The sequence below is a fragment of the Patella vulgata genome, chromosome 3 (genome assembly GCF_932274485.2).
Source record: "Patella vulgata chromosome 3, xgPatVulg1.2, whole genome shotgun sequence".
NCBI classification, from domain to species: Eukaryota; Metazoa; Mollusca; class Gastropoda; family Patellidae; genus Patella; species Patella vulgata.
In genome coordinates, this window is record NC_065881.2 from 81099551 (window position 1) to 81116691 (window position 17141).

General features: G+C 36.4%; 1 protein-coding gene and 1 long non-coding RNA gene across 2 annotated transcripts; one reads left to right on the forward strand and one right to left on the reverse strand.

Moving 5' to 3' along the window:
- The first annotated feature begins 4896 nt into the window (after positions 1–4896).
- LOC126815088 (E3 ubiquitin-protein ligase TRIM56-like) lies at positions 4897–6329 on the forward strand. The gene has a single exon (XM_056099605.1). It carries the CDS (start codon positions 4947–4949, stop codon positions 6108–6110), a length of 1164 nt encoding a protein of 387 aa, XP_055955580.1. The 5' UTR covers positions 4897–4946; the 3' UTR covers positions 6111–6329.
- An 8119-nt stretch (positions 6330–14448) lies between these two features.
- Positions 14449–16807, reverse strand: LOC126816121 (uncharacterized). Its single transcript, XR_007678243.2, has 6 exons — positions 16753–16807; positions 16303–16404; positions 15955–16007; positions 15595–15655; positions 15320–15380; positions 14449–14686 (listed from the first exon to the last, which is right to left on the reverse strand). It is a non-coding gene; the product is annotated as an uncharacterized LOC126816121 (long non-coding RNA).
- Between the last annotated feature and the right edge of the window lie 334 nt (positions 16808–17141).

Sequence of the window (17141 nt, forward strand, 5' to 3'; positions counted from 1 at the left end):
CATACATTGTAATATAGCCCTGTATTCAAGTCATGAAAAATCCCTGCAAAAAGGCTACTATTATTGTAATTAGATGGCATATCCGGAATATGAAGGCTATTTGTACAATGTGTACCTCATATCATAGGGGCAATATTGCTGTCCACTGTGCCACTAGTGGTACGCCATACATCTGCAGTGAAAGTAGTGCATGAAACAAAATGGCCTTTTGTTTACAAAATATTTGAAAACTTTGAGGTCCTATAACTAATTTTTGATATTTTTTTTTCAGATTTCAAGTCTTGATGGTTGGAGTTTGATTATCTGAGCAACTTTTAGCCAGTTTAATTTTCCTGTGTTCTTTTTTATAAAGCTTGTAGCTGTGCAGTCCTGACATAGGAATTTGCTTCATTATTTTGTAAATATTTTATTTCAAATTCATTATTTTGGATTTCCATCCATTTTTTATTGTTCTGTATCATCTCAGGCACATGTAGATACCAACATATTTGCATTAAAGCTGGTGTAAATCCCTTTTTGGGACCCCCCCCCCCCCCATTTCAGGTGTTGTGACAATATGGTGTCACTTTACCTTGCCCTTAAGTGTCAGCTAAAGCAGATCTGGATACCAAAATATAGGCAATTCGGGTGTTGTGTCACTTCACCTTATCTGTAGTAGAGCCAATATTTAATGTAAGTGATAGAGGGGGTAGGGGAGGGTGTGTGAGGTAGGTTCGCAAAATTCCAATGAACAAACAAATGTCAAAGTGTAAATTTGCTATAATATGCCGACATGATTCCGTGGGGTAGTCTATTTAATAGCCCTATAGCCCCCTTAAGACTTTTACAGACTATATACTTCGCCGTGTAGTAAAACATGGCCTGTATATATCCAAACAAAAGTTAAGTTGGGAGGTTTACTTTTGTCCGACCCTATATATCCGACATATACAACGCCATTTCACCCTTAAATTTAATGGACTCTTCCATTAAAAGGCAACAACGATTGGATAATTGCTCGATAGTTTCCGCCAAATAGCGAAAATTACCGAAGTAATCACGTGCAATTACGTGCATGTTTTTGTTTATACATCGCCATTTTGGACTATTGAATTGAAAGCAAAAACAAAATGGATAGTAATACGAAGTCAGACGAATAATCAATCCTTTTTAGCCAACATATTGACGATGGAATAGATGTGAATGCAAATATCGACGAGGATCTATCCAAAGCCTGCAGAAATTTTGGACCAAAAGGCATTCTTTTCCAAGAATTCTGACAGTGAACCATGATTGAAGGTTTTCGGTATGTTCAGAGAAGGATTTGACCGACTGTTTTAAGTGGACTGTACCCAAAAATACTTTACAAAGGAACTCTTGGGCGATAAATACTTTCAAGTCTTGTAGTGTGTGGAGAAATAATCGCAATGTGGACGAAAAGAAAATTCTGAAAGATGTCTTAGACATGGATAACCAATCTAAATACATGTATGTCGATAAGTACCCCTCTATTTCGGTCCTGAATGTTAGAAACTGTACCATAACAAATTTTAATTGTCAAAAGAATAAAAATTAATTTCTGTGTTTTTTTGTATTATTTCGATCATCTACGTCATCAGCGGTTGATATGAACGAATATATCAACCTATGATGATGTCATGACAGGTTGTTATGAGATATAACTGCTATGGACATCAAAGTAAAAACTACCGCCAGTTGTATATTATTATAAACTAAACAGCAAAAGAAAAACCCGTCAGTACGATTTCAAAATCAGAGAGGCACTTTAATCAAATCATTCTAGAAAACGCCTTACTAAATGGATCAAAGCACTTTTTTGTGAACAGTATGTTGACACATTACTGAATAATTCATCACAATTCCAAGACATTACGAGAAGGTTTAGAGTCCGTACACAGTCTATACATCAGTATCTGGTGTGTCCATCGCGGGTGTCAAATAACAGCAGCGCAGCGTCTGTACATGCATGGAGTGGGCCAGGCGATTGATGAACGCCATTGGCACCTGGAACCACACTCTCAGAAAAAGCCTGGCGCAATCCATCGGCTGTGACTGGTCTCGGTACGACGTTATTAAGTCTCCTCTGAATTTTATACCAAAGATGTTCAATCGGGTTTAAGTCCGGACTAAGGGCTGGCCAGTGCATAACGTTAACACCGTTCTGCTGTAGAAAGTCCCGAGTAACTCTGGCGGTGTGGGCACGGGCGTTGTCATGCTGGAAAACGTTGTTTCGATGACGTGCGAAATGGGATATGGCGTTGGGTCTAAGAGCTTTATCGATGTAGCGCACTGCTGTGATGCCGCCTCCTCTCCCTGGACCAAGATTTTGGAACACCACATGACCCACTCTCTGGTTCAGGCCGATTCCACCCCAAGCCATTATGCTTGGACTTGGATCTCCCCATGAGTCTCGTTCCATGACACGCTGACCACGTCGACGTCATGTTCTGGTCCTGCCATCTGCAGTTGATACGCAATACCCACTCGCATCGATGAACAGAACCGTTCTCCATTGCCTGTGTCGCAGTTCTGGTGTTGTTGGGCAAACTATAGACGTTCAAGTCGATGGCGAGGGGTGAGGATCTGTCTACTACAATGGATGTTCTCTCTGGTGAGACGTCGGCACACTGTATCGGTACTGATGGGCCTTCCGTGTGTTCCCACTGTCTGACGTGCTGTCTCAGATGCCTGTTTGAAGGGATTCTGTACATGCTGTTGCGCAACATGGCGGTCTTGTTGCCTTGTCGTAACCCATGGTCTACCAGTTCGGGGCGATCATCCGTGGTGTTGGTGGCCCAAAAACGTTGCTGAAGCCTGTAGATGGTCCGGACATTGACCTGGAAGTCATTGGCAACGGCTTGGGCAGTGTGGACAGCGCCGAGTCTTCCAAGCGCCTGGTTCCTCTGAGTTGCCGTGAGTCGTGGCATGCTGCTGACGTTGTGTGAATGATTCAACCAGGTATGGGGGTGGGTGCAGTTTATAGGGCTGGTACCGGTGAACAGCATGTGCAGCATGAGTTACATGAAAATCAGGGAGAACACATAACCATCTGCATTGCGTCTTCCTGGGTTCAGTTCTGTGTTTGGGAAGGAAACTTATTGCTCAGGTAAAGTTGGAGATGTGTCACAAATATACAACAAAAACATTTGGCAGGTTTTATGCAATGCGTCTATTCAGAGTAACACACCAACCTGACGTTTCTTTTTTTTCTTAGTAATATTACACAAAACAGTATGATACTGTGGTTTATATGGAACACGGTAGATGTCTTATGTTGCGATGTTTTGTGATGTCTTATTAACTGAATGTCTTGTCTTGTTACGTTAAAGATACATTATGTAAGATTTAAATAAAGAGCTGACTATTCTTGCCATAATAACTCAAAAAAAGATAATGTTATATGAAAATATTGAAGATTTCATTCTGAGTCTCCCTTTCCTATCTTTAAATTAAAAGGGGGACCGTTCTAATCTAGTTAAATCTCGAGTATTCAATGCCATCGAGAGTTGATTATGGTCTTGTTTTGTTAATAAATGTCTAATTAATAGTTTATATAACATTTCTGGGCTAACGAAAGACATATGTTTAATGGTATTGTATCCTCTCAAATTACGATGATATCTTACTCACGATCTATAATATGGAACGCCGTAACTGTTTTATGTTTAGATGTTTCGTTAAGACGTGCGTTAACTGAGCGTCTTATCTTGTTAAAATCGTATCGTATCTTCTCAAATTGTCATGATACCTTCCTTTCGAATTATCAATTAAAGTTTGTTATAACCAAAGATGCAGTGTAAATTAAATATTCATATATAACAATAAAGTATATTATATAATCCCAGATAAAACCCCAACACAAAACACATTAAACAATTTTACTATATTACACACTATGAACGATACTTCATCCCCTACCTGCACCCAAAGAAAACAAACATGATACCTTCTCAATCAGTCATTATATTATGTTAAAGGAGCTAAATCGCTAACATTTGGGACCTAGAAATTGGCACAAGTGGGTCGCAACTCATATAATACTGTAATATGAATGTATATAAATGGTTTCCGTTTTTACTCTAATCGAATGCAAATTTCTAGCGCCTGGTTATTCCAGTCTACATACGCTGTTTGGTTTGGTGCAATATGTTTAGCCTCGTTCCTCGAGTCTCTTGCTAGAACTGGGGCTGAAACGCATTATGGTAAAATGTTTATTTTGTCTTAAATATTGGATATCAGAAGCCCATCTTTTTCCGGTAAGATCACAGCATCAATGTTGATTTAAATTGGCAAATAATTTGTGTTTTCAATGTTGAAGATTTTGGATGATATTGAGTTAGAGACTTCTTTAAACTAAAATGCTATCTTGTCTAAATACCATGTTAACTTGACGTGTTATTATCTTAAACTGTCATGCTATCTTGTACAGCAGCTACTGTGTTACATGTCGATGTGTTGTTTTGTCAAACTAACACGCTATCTTGTCTGTATGCTGTTCTACGTTACTTGCTATCTTGTCTATACGCCGTATCTACATAACTTGCTATCGTGTCAAGCTGACATGCTATCTTGTCAACTATATAACGTATTATTTTGTCCAACTGTCATGTAACCCTAAACCTAACACGAAAGGTCTCAACTAAGACCTACCTAGCACATTCCATATATATATATATATATATATAACATTTAGAAAAGGTTGTAGGACAGATTCTCAATTCGTAACGTATTTACTGTATACATTGAATAGAGCCACAAACTAACATACATATTCTATATATTGAAATCACGTGACACATATCTACAAGGTCACTATACATGTATATACTGAATAGAGCCGCAGTCAATAAATAACATATACATTGAAATCACGTGACACATATATCACTGGGAGTATGGTGACATAATAATATCTTTGTTAAAGACGCGCAGACGGTGAAAGCAATATGGCAGCGAAAAATGATCGTCTGAACTGTAGTATTTGTTTAAACGACTTCAAGAAACCTAAAATCTTGGACTGTTTTCATTCATTTTGCGAGAGTTGTCTAAGTGATTATGTCAGTAAATTTGAAGAAAATGGCGAATTTATGTGTCCGTTGTGTAGACGTACTATTCCAATCCCCACTGGTGGGGTGAAGGACTTGGCTTCTAATGTTTACATTGAAGAAAGACAAAGCGTCCATCAACCTGAAAGCAACCCACCATGTAATATTTGTGATAAGGATATCCAATCACAATTCCGCTGTACAGATTGTGACAAATTCCTGTGTGATTCGTGTAAAACTACTCATGATTTGTTTGTAAGCGGCTTGAATCATTACGTCATATCACTTGACGAAGACGACACGAATGACGTCAAACCTTTGCGCCATGTCATTTGTCACCATCACCAGAAGAAGTTTGCAGTTTATTGTTCAGACTGTTCCAAAGTAATTTGTTCAAAATGTTCAAAGAAAGAACACGAACACCACACAATAATAAACAATGATGCCACTGATCAAGTTATTAAAGCGGCTAAAGCAAGTCTCGAACAACTAAAGAATGACATAGACCGACAGATACAACGACTATGTGGTTGCCGAGAAAGGATAAAAACATCATCGTGTAAACTCCACGAATCAATCACAACAGCCTGTAAGTTGGTGGATCAGCAAGTTACGACTATTTGTGAAACAGTAAAATCTCAAGGTGAAATAATCAAACATGACATCAAGAAATCCCAGTTTGATGAATATAAGCTCGACCGGATGCACGAAGAACTCGTCACCTTAATTGATGAATTAAAAACAGGTAATGCCGAATTATCTGACGATCTGACAACCGGCGATTCTGTTAATTTATTAGATGGGTTCCCTGATCTTAGAAACAGATTATCGGTTATAGAAAATAAACCATTTAATAATCCAGATTTTAAGTTACCACGTTTGAAGTTTAGTGATGCTGATAACCATGAGTTGCGAAAGACAATAGGACAGATAGAATATATTGCTGAAGCAATGACCCAAACAATCTCAATATCTAATGTATTAAAAACGGTGAAAATTTTTTTCGTCTCCACGTGTTTGTTTATATTGGTCATTACTCATTATTTACATCGTACGTGTTTTTGATAGTCTCGTTTGTCACACAATTAATTTTTTTTCTGCAATATTATGCTATGCACAGGTTAGTGAAGCATAATGACGTAACGTAATGTAAACATATGTGGAGTTCTGTTTAAACCCGAATGACTTTGTTACGCTGTAATGTATTGGTTTGGAACAGAAATTTACGGTTATTAGATCTGGGTTTGATAGGTCTAATCAAAGAGTATGGAATATACTAAACAGGGGCGGATTTTGTAATTTTGAAAAGGGGGGGCGCTGCAAAATGACGGCATTGACCGCGGAGACGGGGCACGCCGCTGAGGGGGGGGGGGGGCCAAGAAAATTATCCGTCATTTCCTTGCATCTGTAGCCATTCCAAGAGCTATTTCCCAGACTGGTGTGTTTGAGTCGATGATTTGAGTCATTTGGGATCCCTACAACGGGTTGGGAACGGACATATTTGAGTCTGAGAAAAGGCACTTTCAGCAGTAAAAAAGGGCACTGTCGAAAATTAGGGGGGGGGGGCGCCCACCATTGAATCCGCTTCTGCTAAAAGACAATCAATACAACATACTTGTAGTTTAAGTCGTCCTGTCAGTGGAAATATTATTTCAAGTCCATATTTTATCGTTCAGGACACTCCGCTGTGTATTACATTAAGGTATGACTCTCGTAGTTTTCCAGACATCCACCATAAAAAGATGAAAGATGATTTTAGATCTCCCGTTACTCTCCAACTACTGAATGGAGAGGTTCCTCTAGTTCAAAAAGATTTCATACAACCAGATCAAAATGGCCAATACGTGTGGGGATTATTTTCGACCATGAGTGGTAAACTCCCGAATGCTGTAACAATTAAAGCAACATTTAAAACTACATAATTGGCATGCTGTATGTTTATAATCTTTCAACATTTAACTGTAGGTTGTCTTGATAAATAAAGTTTACCCTAAGCTTAGTAGTCCAGTCAATTTATAATTGCAAAAAAATACTTTTTTTTTGCATTTTTGCGTTTATTTGGGTGTACATGTATGTACTTTAAAATTTATAACATCCAAAACGTTTACCATATTTTGCGCACTGGAAAGCGATAAAATTAAAGATGACCGACATTCATACCAATGTACAAATAACTTATAAGTAGCGCAAACGCGACGTAGTCCTACAATAGCCTCTTACTAAAGAGTTCGCATAACGCACGTATGAAAAGTGCGAACATGTCAGCTACCGTGCTGGTAGTATTCCTGTGAGAATCCGCAGTCTCAATATCCATGTCGTTATCATCGTCGGATGATACGACCACATCATCTAAACGAACGCGTTTTCGAGCCAACTCTGGACTAAGCGAAGAACTGGACGAGCGTTTAGGGTGACGGGAGAAACTGTGATAAGCAGTTGTATCATCCCGCAGTCTTGATCTAAGGTCCGCTAGAGGAATGTCGTCCTCACTATGGGAATCGTCCGCCATAGGATCAGAAGGATCCTCCAGGGAGTCATCATGAACCTCCGCTGTCGTATCATTGCCCTCTGTGTCATGGTCAGGGGTAGTAATGTCATTACTAGTCAACCTATTCCCTACGTCCTCAACACCGGTTATGCTGGGATTACAAGTCATAGACCGGGTGTCATTTAAAGGACAATATTGGTGCCAGTCATTATCACATATGTGATAGAACTGGTTAAATAAATACCAAATATAATTTTAACAGAAAGATCATTGCTACGATAGCTGAGTTATACAGGATTCCTGAATCGGAAGTGACGAACGCCAAAGGAAAACACGGGCCATACCTCTATATAACTGGCTGAAGTGCCGACTGATAACAAATACATGGGCGAATTTCTGCTCACTAATAATTCCTTCGAAGAACAAAAGTTGTTATATTGGACTGTAAGAGGATAGCAGACAATTCGATACAGTAATTGAATGTAATTAGATAAGAGAACACAAGAAAAATAGAAATAGTCCGTACATTCCCTTGTTTATATTCATTTTATAGGGGAGAACGGGGCTAGTTCGCACCATTTTTAAGGAAACCAACATATCTCGATAACTTTTGAAGCTACGTTGCCGCCGCAAACAGGTGTGCCGTGAGATCCTCCTATGTGTGCCGTTTAGTTTGAGCCATACTATGTGTCTAAGACTAGTCTGTGGCTACAGTTGTATGCCGTCTATGATTTGCCATGTTTTTTATTTTGCAAAAAAATCAAATATTTTTCATATATATTAAGTCGGGTGTGTCGCTGTTTTTTCATGTGCACAAAAAGGTTGAGAACCACTGCCGCAGACCATACTAGATTAAAGGCAGTGGAGTTGGCTAATTTACGGCATACATTAAATAGTTTTATTGACAGGCGAACATCAAGCCTCGGCTGTATGACAGTAAGTGATATGTACCTACGCCTATACAATTGCGATGCGGCACCGGCCCCCGTCAGACCGGGGTGACGTCCTTACTGCGTTGTTGCGACCGTACGGCGACCAGAAAATGCACGAGGTCGCCGGCAAACGTGAACACAACGCGCGAAAATGTCCCCAAAAACTACAAACTTGAAAAAAAAGTCGTATTCTCATAGTTTTACAGTTCAGTTCGCAGAACCGTGGCGTTTGCTTTGAACATGCTCAAAATAAACGCGGTGACTCGGCGATCATTGGCGACCATGGTGACTACAGCACGATAGCTGGCGTTTCCACTATGCTTATGGCGATCTTAATGCGCTCTAAAACTATTTTCCATCGCCGTCGCAGCGAAGTAAGGACGCTACCCCGGTCTGACGGGGGTATTATTAGGAAAACTTGCCGCTTTTAGAAAGAAGTTCTCAAAACTGCGTCGTTCGAAGCGTATGTAGACTTTTCAGTTCAAACTGGTCCGGGTCTAAAGGAAATAGGATAAACTTGAAAGAAAAACAGCTTCAGACTTTGAAATCTTTGTATGGTAAAACATTCTTTAAATGCGTCGTCATGGGCAACGGCGTTGGTAATCAGAAACTTGAAAGTAGTCCCAATGGCGGACTTCGTCACACAGCCGAGGCTAGATGTAGGGTACTGGAATCTTCAGAGGTTTGGCCGAGTGGGCTCGAGATATGAATGGGGTCGGACTAACCCCGCTTTCCCCTACCTTATAAAAACATGGTAATGCACGGACTTTTTTTCTGTTTTTCTTTCGTGTTCTCTTATCTACTGGCAGTCAATTCTTTTTATAAATTGTTAGATATCCTCTCACAGTCTCACACAACAACTTTTAGTCTTCGAAGAAATTATTAGTGAGCAGAAATTCGCCCATGTATCTGTTATCAGTCGGCACTTCAGCCAGTTATATAGAGGTATGTCTCGTGTTTTCCTTTGGCGTTCGTCACTTCCGATTCAGGAATCCTGTATAACTCAGCTATCGTAGCAATGATCTCTGAGTTAAAATTATATTTGGAATGTGTTTAATTAGTTCTATCACATATGTGATAATGACTGGCACCAATATTGTCCTTTAAACTTGTTGGGTTGACTACTCTGCAGGTACGCATAGGTTGGGTATGCGCAGAGGGGATAGCCTCGTTTTTACAAGATTTGTCATACTTGCTTAAAATACTTTCAAATGCATCGCGCTCTGCATCCCAAGTATTTTCGTGGTGTACCAGTCGTAATTTGTCCGCATGGACTAATTTTGTGATTCCGGTTTGTTGGTGTTTGATTTTAAAATTTACAGGTGACGCAATAGTATGGTTGCCAATGATTAGTTAATTTTGAAGACTTATGTAACTTGGTTGCTGTATCATAAAAATAAACCGGATCACCAATCGCGAACGTTGTGTTATGCGCGCGAGCATTATATAATCGTTTATTATTTTTGCGACTTTCGTGTGTATTGTCCTTCACATCCACATACGCGTTGTGAATTCGTTGAAGCATGGTGGGAACATAGTCCTCTCCCATATACTTTAGTTTAGGTTTTAGTAAAGTATCCATGGGCAAGACAGGGTCTCTACCATACATTAAAAGAAACAGAATATATTTAGTAGTATCTTGAATAGAAGTGCGACACCCTAACAGAATACCCGACAAGAAGGTGTCCCAATCAGTATGATTGTTATTTACATATTTGGCAATCGTATCATTAAGCCATCGGTGAATTCTTTCTGTTTTTCCGTTAGCCCCTACACCACGAACGAATTGTGCCTCGGGCGAATTTTGGTTCCGTGCGAATTTGAGCATTGGGAGAATATGGGCCCCTGGCAAATTTGGGCTACGGGCGAACTTGGACTAAGGGCGAATGTTGGCCCCTGGCGAATTTGAGCCCCGGGCGAATTTGGGCCCATGTAAAGCCGGGTATCCTACGAGTAATTTGATAATGCATCATAGAAAGGTAATGAACATTGGTATGTTCATAACTTATTCATCCGTTAATTCGAAAACATAAACACCCTTTAGCCACCAAAGCTAGTTAAGAAGTTATTATGTGCGCAGTGAGCCTAAAATAACCTGATTTTCCCATATTTTTGGTATGTCTATGGTAATATATGTCGACAAAACAGCAAAGGAGGCTTCTGAAATTTTGCAGTCTATTAGTTTATTCATGCCCTGATTCTGTGAAATACTAAGCATGCTGCCATCACAGCTGGTTTGAATACTTTTTGATGCAGGTACCCTTTTCTGCGTGCTCACTTAGTCTAGTGTGCGACATTTTAATGTGTGTACAGTATGACTTAATGTGGTTATTTTTAGTCTAGTACTTATATTATGTATTAATGTGTTTAAAAACGTTATTTTCTAATACAAAGGTTACAATTATTATCGGTTTTTATTGACGTTCGAAATGAAAATAAAATGACGGGGGGGGGGGGGTGAATTGGGTTGAACGTCCAGTCGACAAATCAAGCAATTAACAGTTTTTTTAGGGGGGGGGGAGGACCTGAAGAAAACCCACAAGGTTGGACAGACGACCCTACGAGGGTATCCAGACAACTCATCCCAAAGACAATTCATCCCAAGACAACTCATCCTAAGTTAGAAGACAACTCATCCCAAGTTAGAAGACAACTCATCCCACTATAAAAGACAACTCATCCCAACAAATATAACTTATAAGTGATATTTGTTTCAATACAATTGCTATCTTTGAAGACCAACCAGACCATAACCAATCAGAATTTGTTATCTTAATCAAATTGATATTGTTGTTTTAATCAAATTGGTGATTACTCTTTGTTTTATTCAAATTGATATTGTTGTTGTAATAAATTGATGATTACTGTTTGTATTACTGTTTTAGTACTTTGTTGTTTTAACACATTGGTAGATGTGTTTGTTTTATTCTTTCATCATGAAGCACTTCAAACAAAATCAATTAACAAAACAACGATTAACTAAACTGAGTTGTAGTATTTACCCCTATTACAAACTAATTAAATTGGTGAAGCACATCAAAGACAAATATCATAATGCTAATTACAATGGTTTGAGTAAGTGTCAAAGCTGGGGTATTGTATAAAAATACTGAAATCAAATATTTCTGTATCATTTTTCAAAATGTCTGATGTCATTCTCCCTATGTGTTGGGTCATGGACCTTATGTGTAAGACTAAAGTAAAGATATATATATCATCTGAAACAATGTATAGAGTTTTACATATGAACTAAAATGTGATAAATATCAAAACGAATCTGGCGTCCTGTGAAGGATCGATAGAGGATAATTGAAGTTTGTGTTGCTTACAATAACCGAGAGCTGAAGAGCCAATATGGCGGCCAAGAAGAACAATAGTGATAACTTGGTCGTGACTCTTCTCTAAACTGTACTATAGTGTATATTTGCGTCGTATATAAAAGTGAAATAAAAAAAAAAAAAAAAAATTATAAACAAAACTATATAAACAAAAGCCATGCAAAATATAAGGGCTACAAAAACAACTGTGGGACCTGAAGGTGTTAGTGTGACAAATGAACTCAATAGAGAGAATACAATACTTATATCTCCAGTATATGGTGAGACAAAATTGTCATCAGTTGAACTTTTAACATTTATCCTAGCCCATGATAATTTTGATATAAAATATATTAAATGTCTTCAGAATATAGGAAATGGGAATTTCTATCTGACAGTTGACTCTCAACAATCTAAAGATATCTTTGTTGGACTCTTTGAATCATTTACCATCAATGATCTGGAATATGAGTCGAAAGGCACCATCAAAGCTATCTGGGAATACCCAGTAGACTCTATCCCGATAGTTATCTATAATCTATTCTATGAAATAGATAATAAGGACATTGCACGAAAAATATCAAACTATGCCGATGTCATCAGATGTGAGAGGCCATGCTACAAAAATTTTCCAACAATAGAAAGTGGGGTGAGAATCATTCATGTCAAACGCGTGTTCAAGCCTATCCCATCCCATATTTTCATAAAAGGCCTAAGAGTAGGCGTTAAATACGAAGGGCAGATCAGATATAATAAGATTTGTTTCAACTGCGGAGAACAGGGCCACCTAGGAAGGGATTGTCCCTTGCCTGACAAACGTACAAATAAATCTAACTTCTCACCCATCCCAGAGGATTTTCCACCCCTGCAATCCTCTCCATCTACAGAGCTACCTATAACTCCTGATCCATACAGAAATATAGATGAGCTACCTATAACTCCCAAAATGGATCTAAATCTGGAATACTCTCCTCAGGAGAATTCTACAACAGAAAATGATGAAACAGAGTTGAAACAAACCCACTCTGACACATTTGATCCAAATAATGATGTGAATAAAGACGACCATAAAATTATTGATACATTAATGGATTTTAATATAAACAAAAATGATGTTGCAGTCAAAGAAGCACAGGAAACTGAGTGTACCAGTGCAGACTATGTTAAAATCCAAGATAGCAAAAATACAAAGAAAAGGAATATCAGCAATAATGAAGATGTAACAGATAAAAAACTAAGAATGAAAAGTCCAATAGTTGAGGTCTTTAACAGACTGACTAGAAAAAACTGATATAATAACTAAAAAGTGAATTGGACTCAATTGTGAAATCATATTAACTGAATAAGTTTATATATAACAATACAATTATTATTCTACAATGTCTATAGTGAAAATCTTGATTATCTCACTAATTATGCATATTATATCCTCTAATATTCAAAGAGGCTTTGATGAAAAAATAAACATCTTAACAGATAAATTCAGCTACCCAGAGATACTCTGTTTACAAGAAACAGTGTCAAATACTAAAATTATAAATGAATCCAAGATATATCAAGATGGTAACTATAAAATTATATCAAATACTATTGATAATAACTATCTGGGAACAAGCATGCTTATCCGAAATGACATTGAATTTAAAGAACATACATATCCAAACTTACTACAAGGAAGGTACCAACATATATCATTATACATTAACGATAAAACAACCAATGTAATGAATATATATGGCCCTCCTGGTTCAACTAAAGAAAAACAAAATTTCTTTCAAAGTTTACACAATCATATAATAAATATCTATAATGAGAAAGAATACTACATTTTAATTGGTGATTTCAATGTAACAGAAAATAAGATTGATTCCAAAAATGATACCTACTACTCCCAGATAGTTATTGACTTACTTATCAATATCACAAAAATAATAGAAATATCAGATGTTTTCAGGAATAAATTTCCAGACAAGATATTATATACATGGTCCAATACAAGAGGTAGTGCTAATCGAATTGAGAGAGCATACATATCTAATAACCTACTAACTAGTGTTACACATTTAAATCACCATCCAAATACAAAATCAGATCACAAAATTTTATCTTTGAAAATCAATCTAGACAGCTATAGATGGGGAAGAGGATTTTGGAAATTTAACAATTCAGTACTCACAAACAACAATTATAAATCAACCATAACAAAATTTTGGGAATTCTGGCAAAAGGAGAAAACGAATTTCAGACACAGTAATGAATGGTGGGACAAAGGGAAACAAGAAATTCAATCAATCACAAAAACCTTCTGTATAGCCATATCAAAAATCAAACAATCAAAATTAAAACTTCTCTACAGCTGTCTAGAAGATGAAGAACAAACCCAGAAGCCAGATCAAAATAAAATTAACAAAATTAAAAATGACATCACCCACATTGAAGACTATAAAAATGAAGGATATATTATTCGGTCAAAATTAGATATAAATATCACTGACAACTCAAATATTGATATTTTCAAAATAGCCGAAGAAAAGAATGCATGTAATAAAAAGATAACACAACTTCAAAATAATCATGGGGAGATACATACAACTAAACAAGATATACTAAAAACCATACATGAATATTATACAAATCTATATACATCTCAAAACATAAATCCCTATACAATAGATACATATCTAAACAAAAATAACCTATCAAAAATTACACTTGAAGATAGAGAACAAATATCACATTTGATAACAAATGAAGAAGCGCTAAGTGCCCTAAAACAATTTAAAAATAACAAGTCTCCAGGCATAGATGGCCTATCAAAATCCTTTTATCTAACTTTCTGGAACATAATAGGTGATGACTTTGTAGAGGTGTTGAACAACATTTATCTGAAGGGTGAACTCACACCTACAATGAAAGAGGCAATAATTAATATCAGTTATAAAGGAAAAGGCAACTCAAACTATTTGAAAAACTACAGACCTATAAGTCTTATTATGTCAGGACTACAAAATATTAACAAAAATTTTGGCCAATAGATTAACACCAATGTTAAATAGCATAATATCTCCACTGCAAACGGGGGCTGGGGAAGGAAAATCTATACTAAATAACCTAATGTCAATTCACAGTATTATTACATACATGGAAGAAAAAAATATACCAGGATTACTACTGAGTTTTGATCAAATGAAAGCCTTTGACATGATAGAACATAACTACATTATAAAGCTATTACAAAAATACAACTTCCCAGAGTTCATTGTAAGATGGATTACAATAATCTATATAAACATTGTCAGTAGGGTGCAGGTAAATGGCTCATTTACAAGGGAGATTAATGTAACAAGAGGAATAAGGCAGGGGTGTTGTCTATCAATGTTAATATACTGTCTTGCCATAAATCCTGTTGCGGTACAAATAAATCAGAACAATTGCATAAAAGGAATCCATATCCCAAACACTTCTGAAGAAATAAAACTATTTCAACATGCAGATGATCTATCATCAATTATAACAAACAGTACATCATATACCTACCTTATAGAAGACATAGAATCTTTTGGCTCTGCCTCTGGATCAGAACTAAATCCATCAAAAACTGAAATAATAAAAATAAATAATATTACTATACATAGAAACGATATTCCACAAATAAATATAAAAACACAAATAAAACTCCTAGGAATATGGTTTGGTCACAACAATGTTGAAAAAAACTGGCTACCTATACTGGCAAAACTAAGCAAATTAATAGATAAATGGATAAATACAAACTAAAAATAAAAGATAGACTTTTAGTATTAAATACTTACATACTCAGTAAACTCTGGTACACATGCCGAATTATCACGCCACCAAAACACATTATAAAATCTATAAATAAGGAAATATTTAGATTTATCTACCAAGACACACCAGAAACTATCAAAAGAATGTCACTACACCAACCATTCAAAAAGGGTGGTCTAAATGTGCCTAACATAGAAAATAAAATAAGGGCAATGGCACTCCAACGAATTATAATCATGAAAAATAACATAAACCCATGGATTAATCTGTTTGCGTATTGGTTTGGGTATACACTTAAAGGAATATTGCCATGGTTAGCATCCAAAAAACTATCACATACAGTAAATACACCACAAATTTATAAAAACATAAAAACTATTTACCTTCACTACCGCGATAAAATAAATCTTTCAGACACCACAAAATTAAAACATATCTACAATGAAATAAACAAATTAGACTTTAATAAACCAAGTATTATGTACAAATATCCAACAATAGACTTCTTTAAAATATGGCAACAACTTGCTAGTATGCCTTATACCCTTTTCGATTTTGACCTCGTCATTTTCGTAACACATCAAGCACTGCCTACAAAACAAATATTATACGAGAGAAATCTATGTAGTAACAATAAATGCAGCCTATGCATGAAACATGAGGAAACATTTACACATATCTTCCTACAATGTGAGACAATAAAACTCTATAAACAAAACGTCCAAACCTACCTAAAAGAATTCTCCACAAATAATCATTTTGAATTTAATAAATACACACTACTGTTCCATGATGTAACATCACCAATTTTAATTTGTGGAATACTGTATTACCTGAAAACATTGTGGGAATATAAATGTAAAATCAAACCAAACAATAGCATAAACAACAAAATAAACACAGAATTGACGCAACAATTTCTCAAAGATTTAAATGCCACTATAGCTATGTATAATCTAACAACAAACACAGATAACCCCCAACTGCCCTAGTAGTGTAACACTGACCCAGTCACCCACTGACCACGATCGAAGTCACATGCTATTTCTAACCTACAATAATTATAAATAAGACACAGGACATGTAGAATGAAAGAATCTATGAACAAAACAATATACTAATCAACTCTTATCAGAATAATAAAGACATTAATATAGATAACATAATAAGAAAACCGTTACCTGTTCACCAGTGAAATAAAAACATCCGGTTACAGTATTCATCGACATCATCCAGTCTCTCAAAGATACATACGACTGACACCTAGTATAGTCTGCCGAATAAAACCGGACTGCACAAATTTTAATGTAATATATTATATATTTATATTTATTATATACTTGTACTTATTATATATTAAAACTTATTATATATTTGTAATTATTGTATATTCAACAATTTGTATATAATAAAAGATTCTAAAAAAAAAAAGCTGTATAGTTTGTGAGTCAGTAGTTCGCCCAAGACAGGAGGCTGTTCAGTGTGACGGGTGTGAACGATGGCAGCATAGGACATGTAATACTGGTAAGACTTTAATGTTGTTTTTTAAATTCAAAGCTATTGTATTAAA

What these genes read in the sequence shown, in the direction of transcription:
- LOC126815088 (XM_056099605.1), top strand. Translation starts at nt 4,947, where the DNA reads ATGGCAGCGAAAAATGATCGTCTGAACTGTAGTATTTGTTTAAACGAC.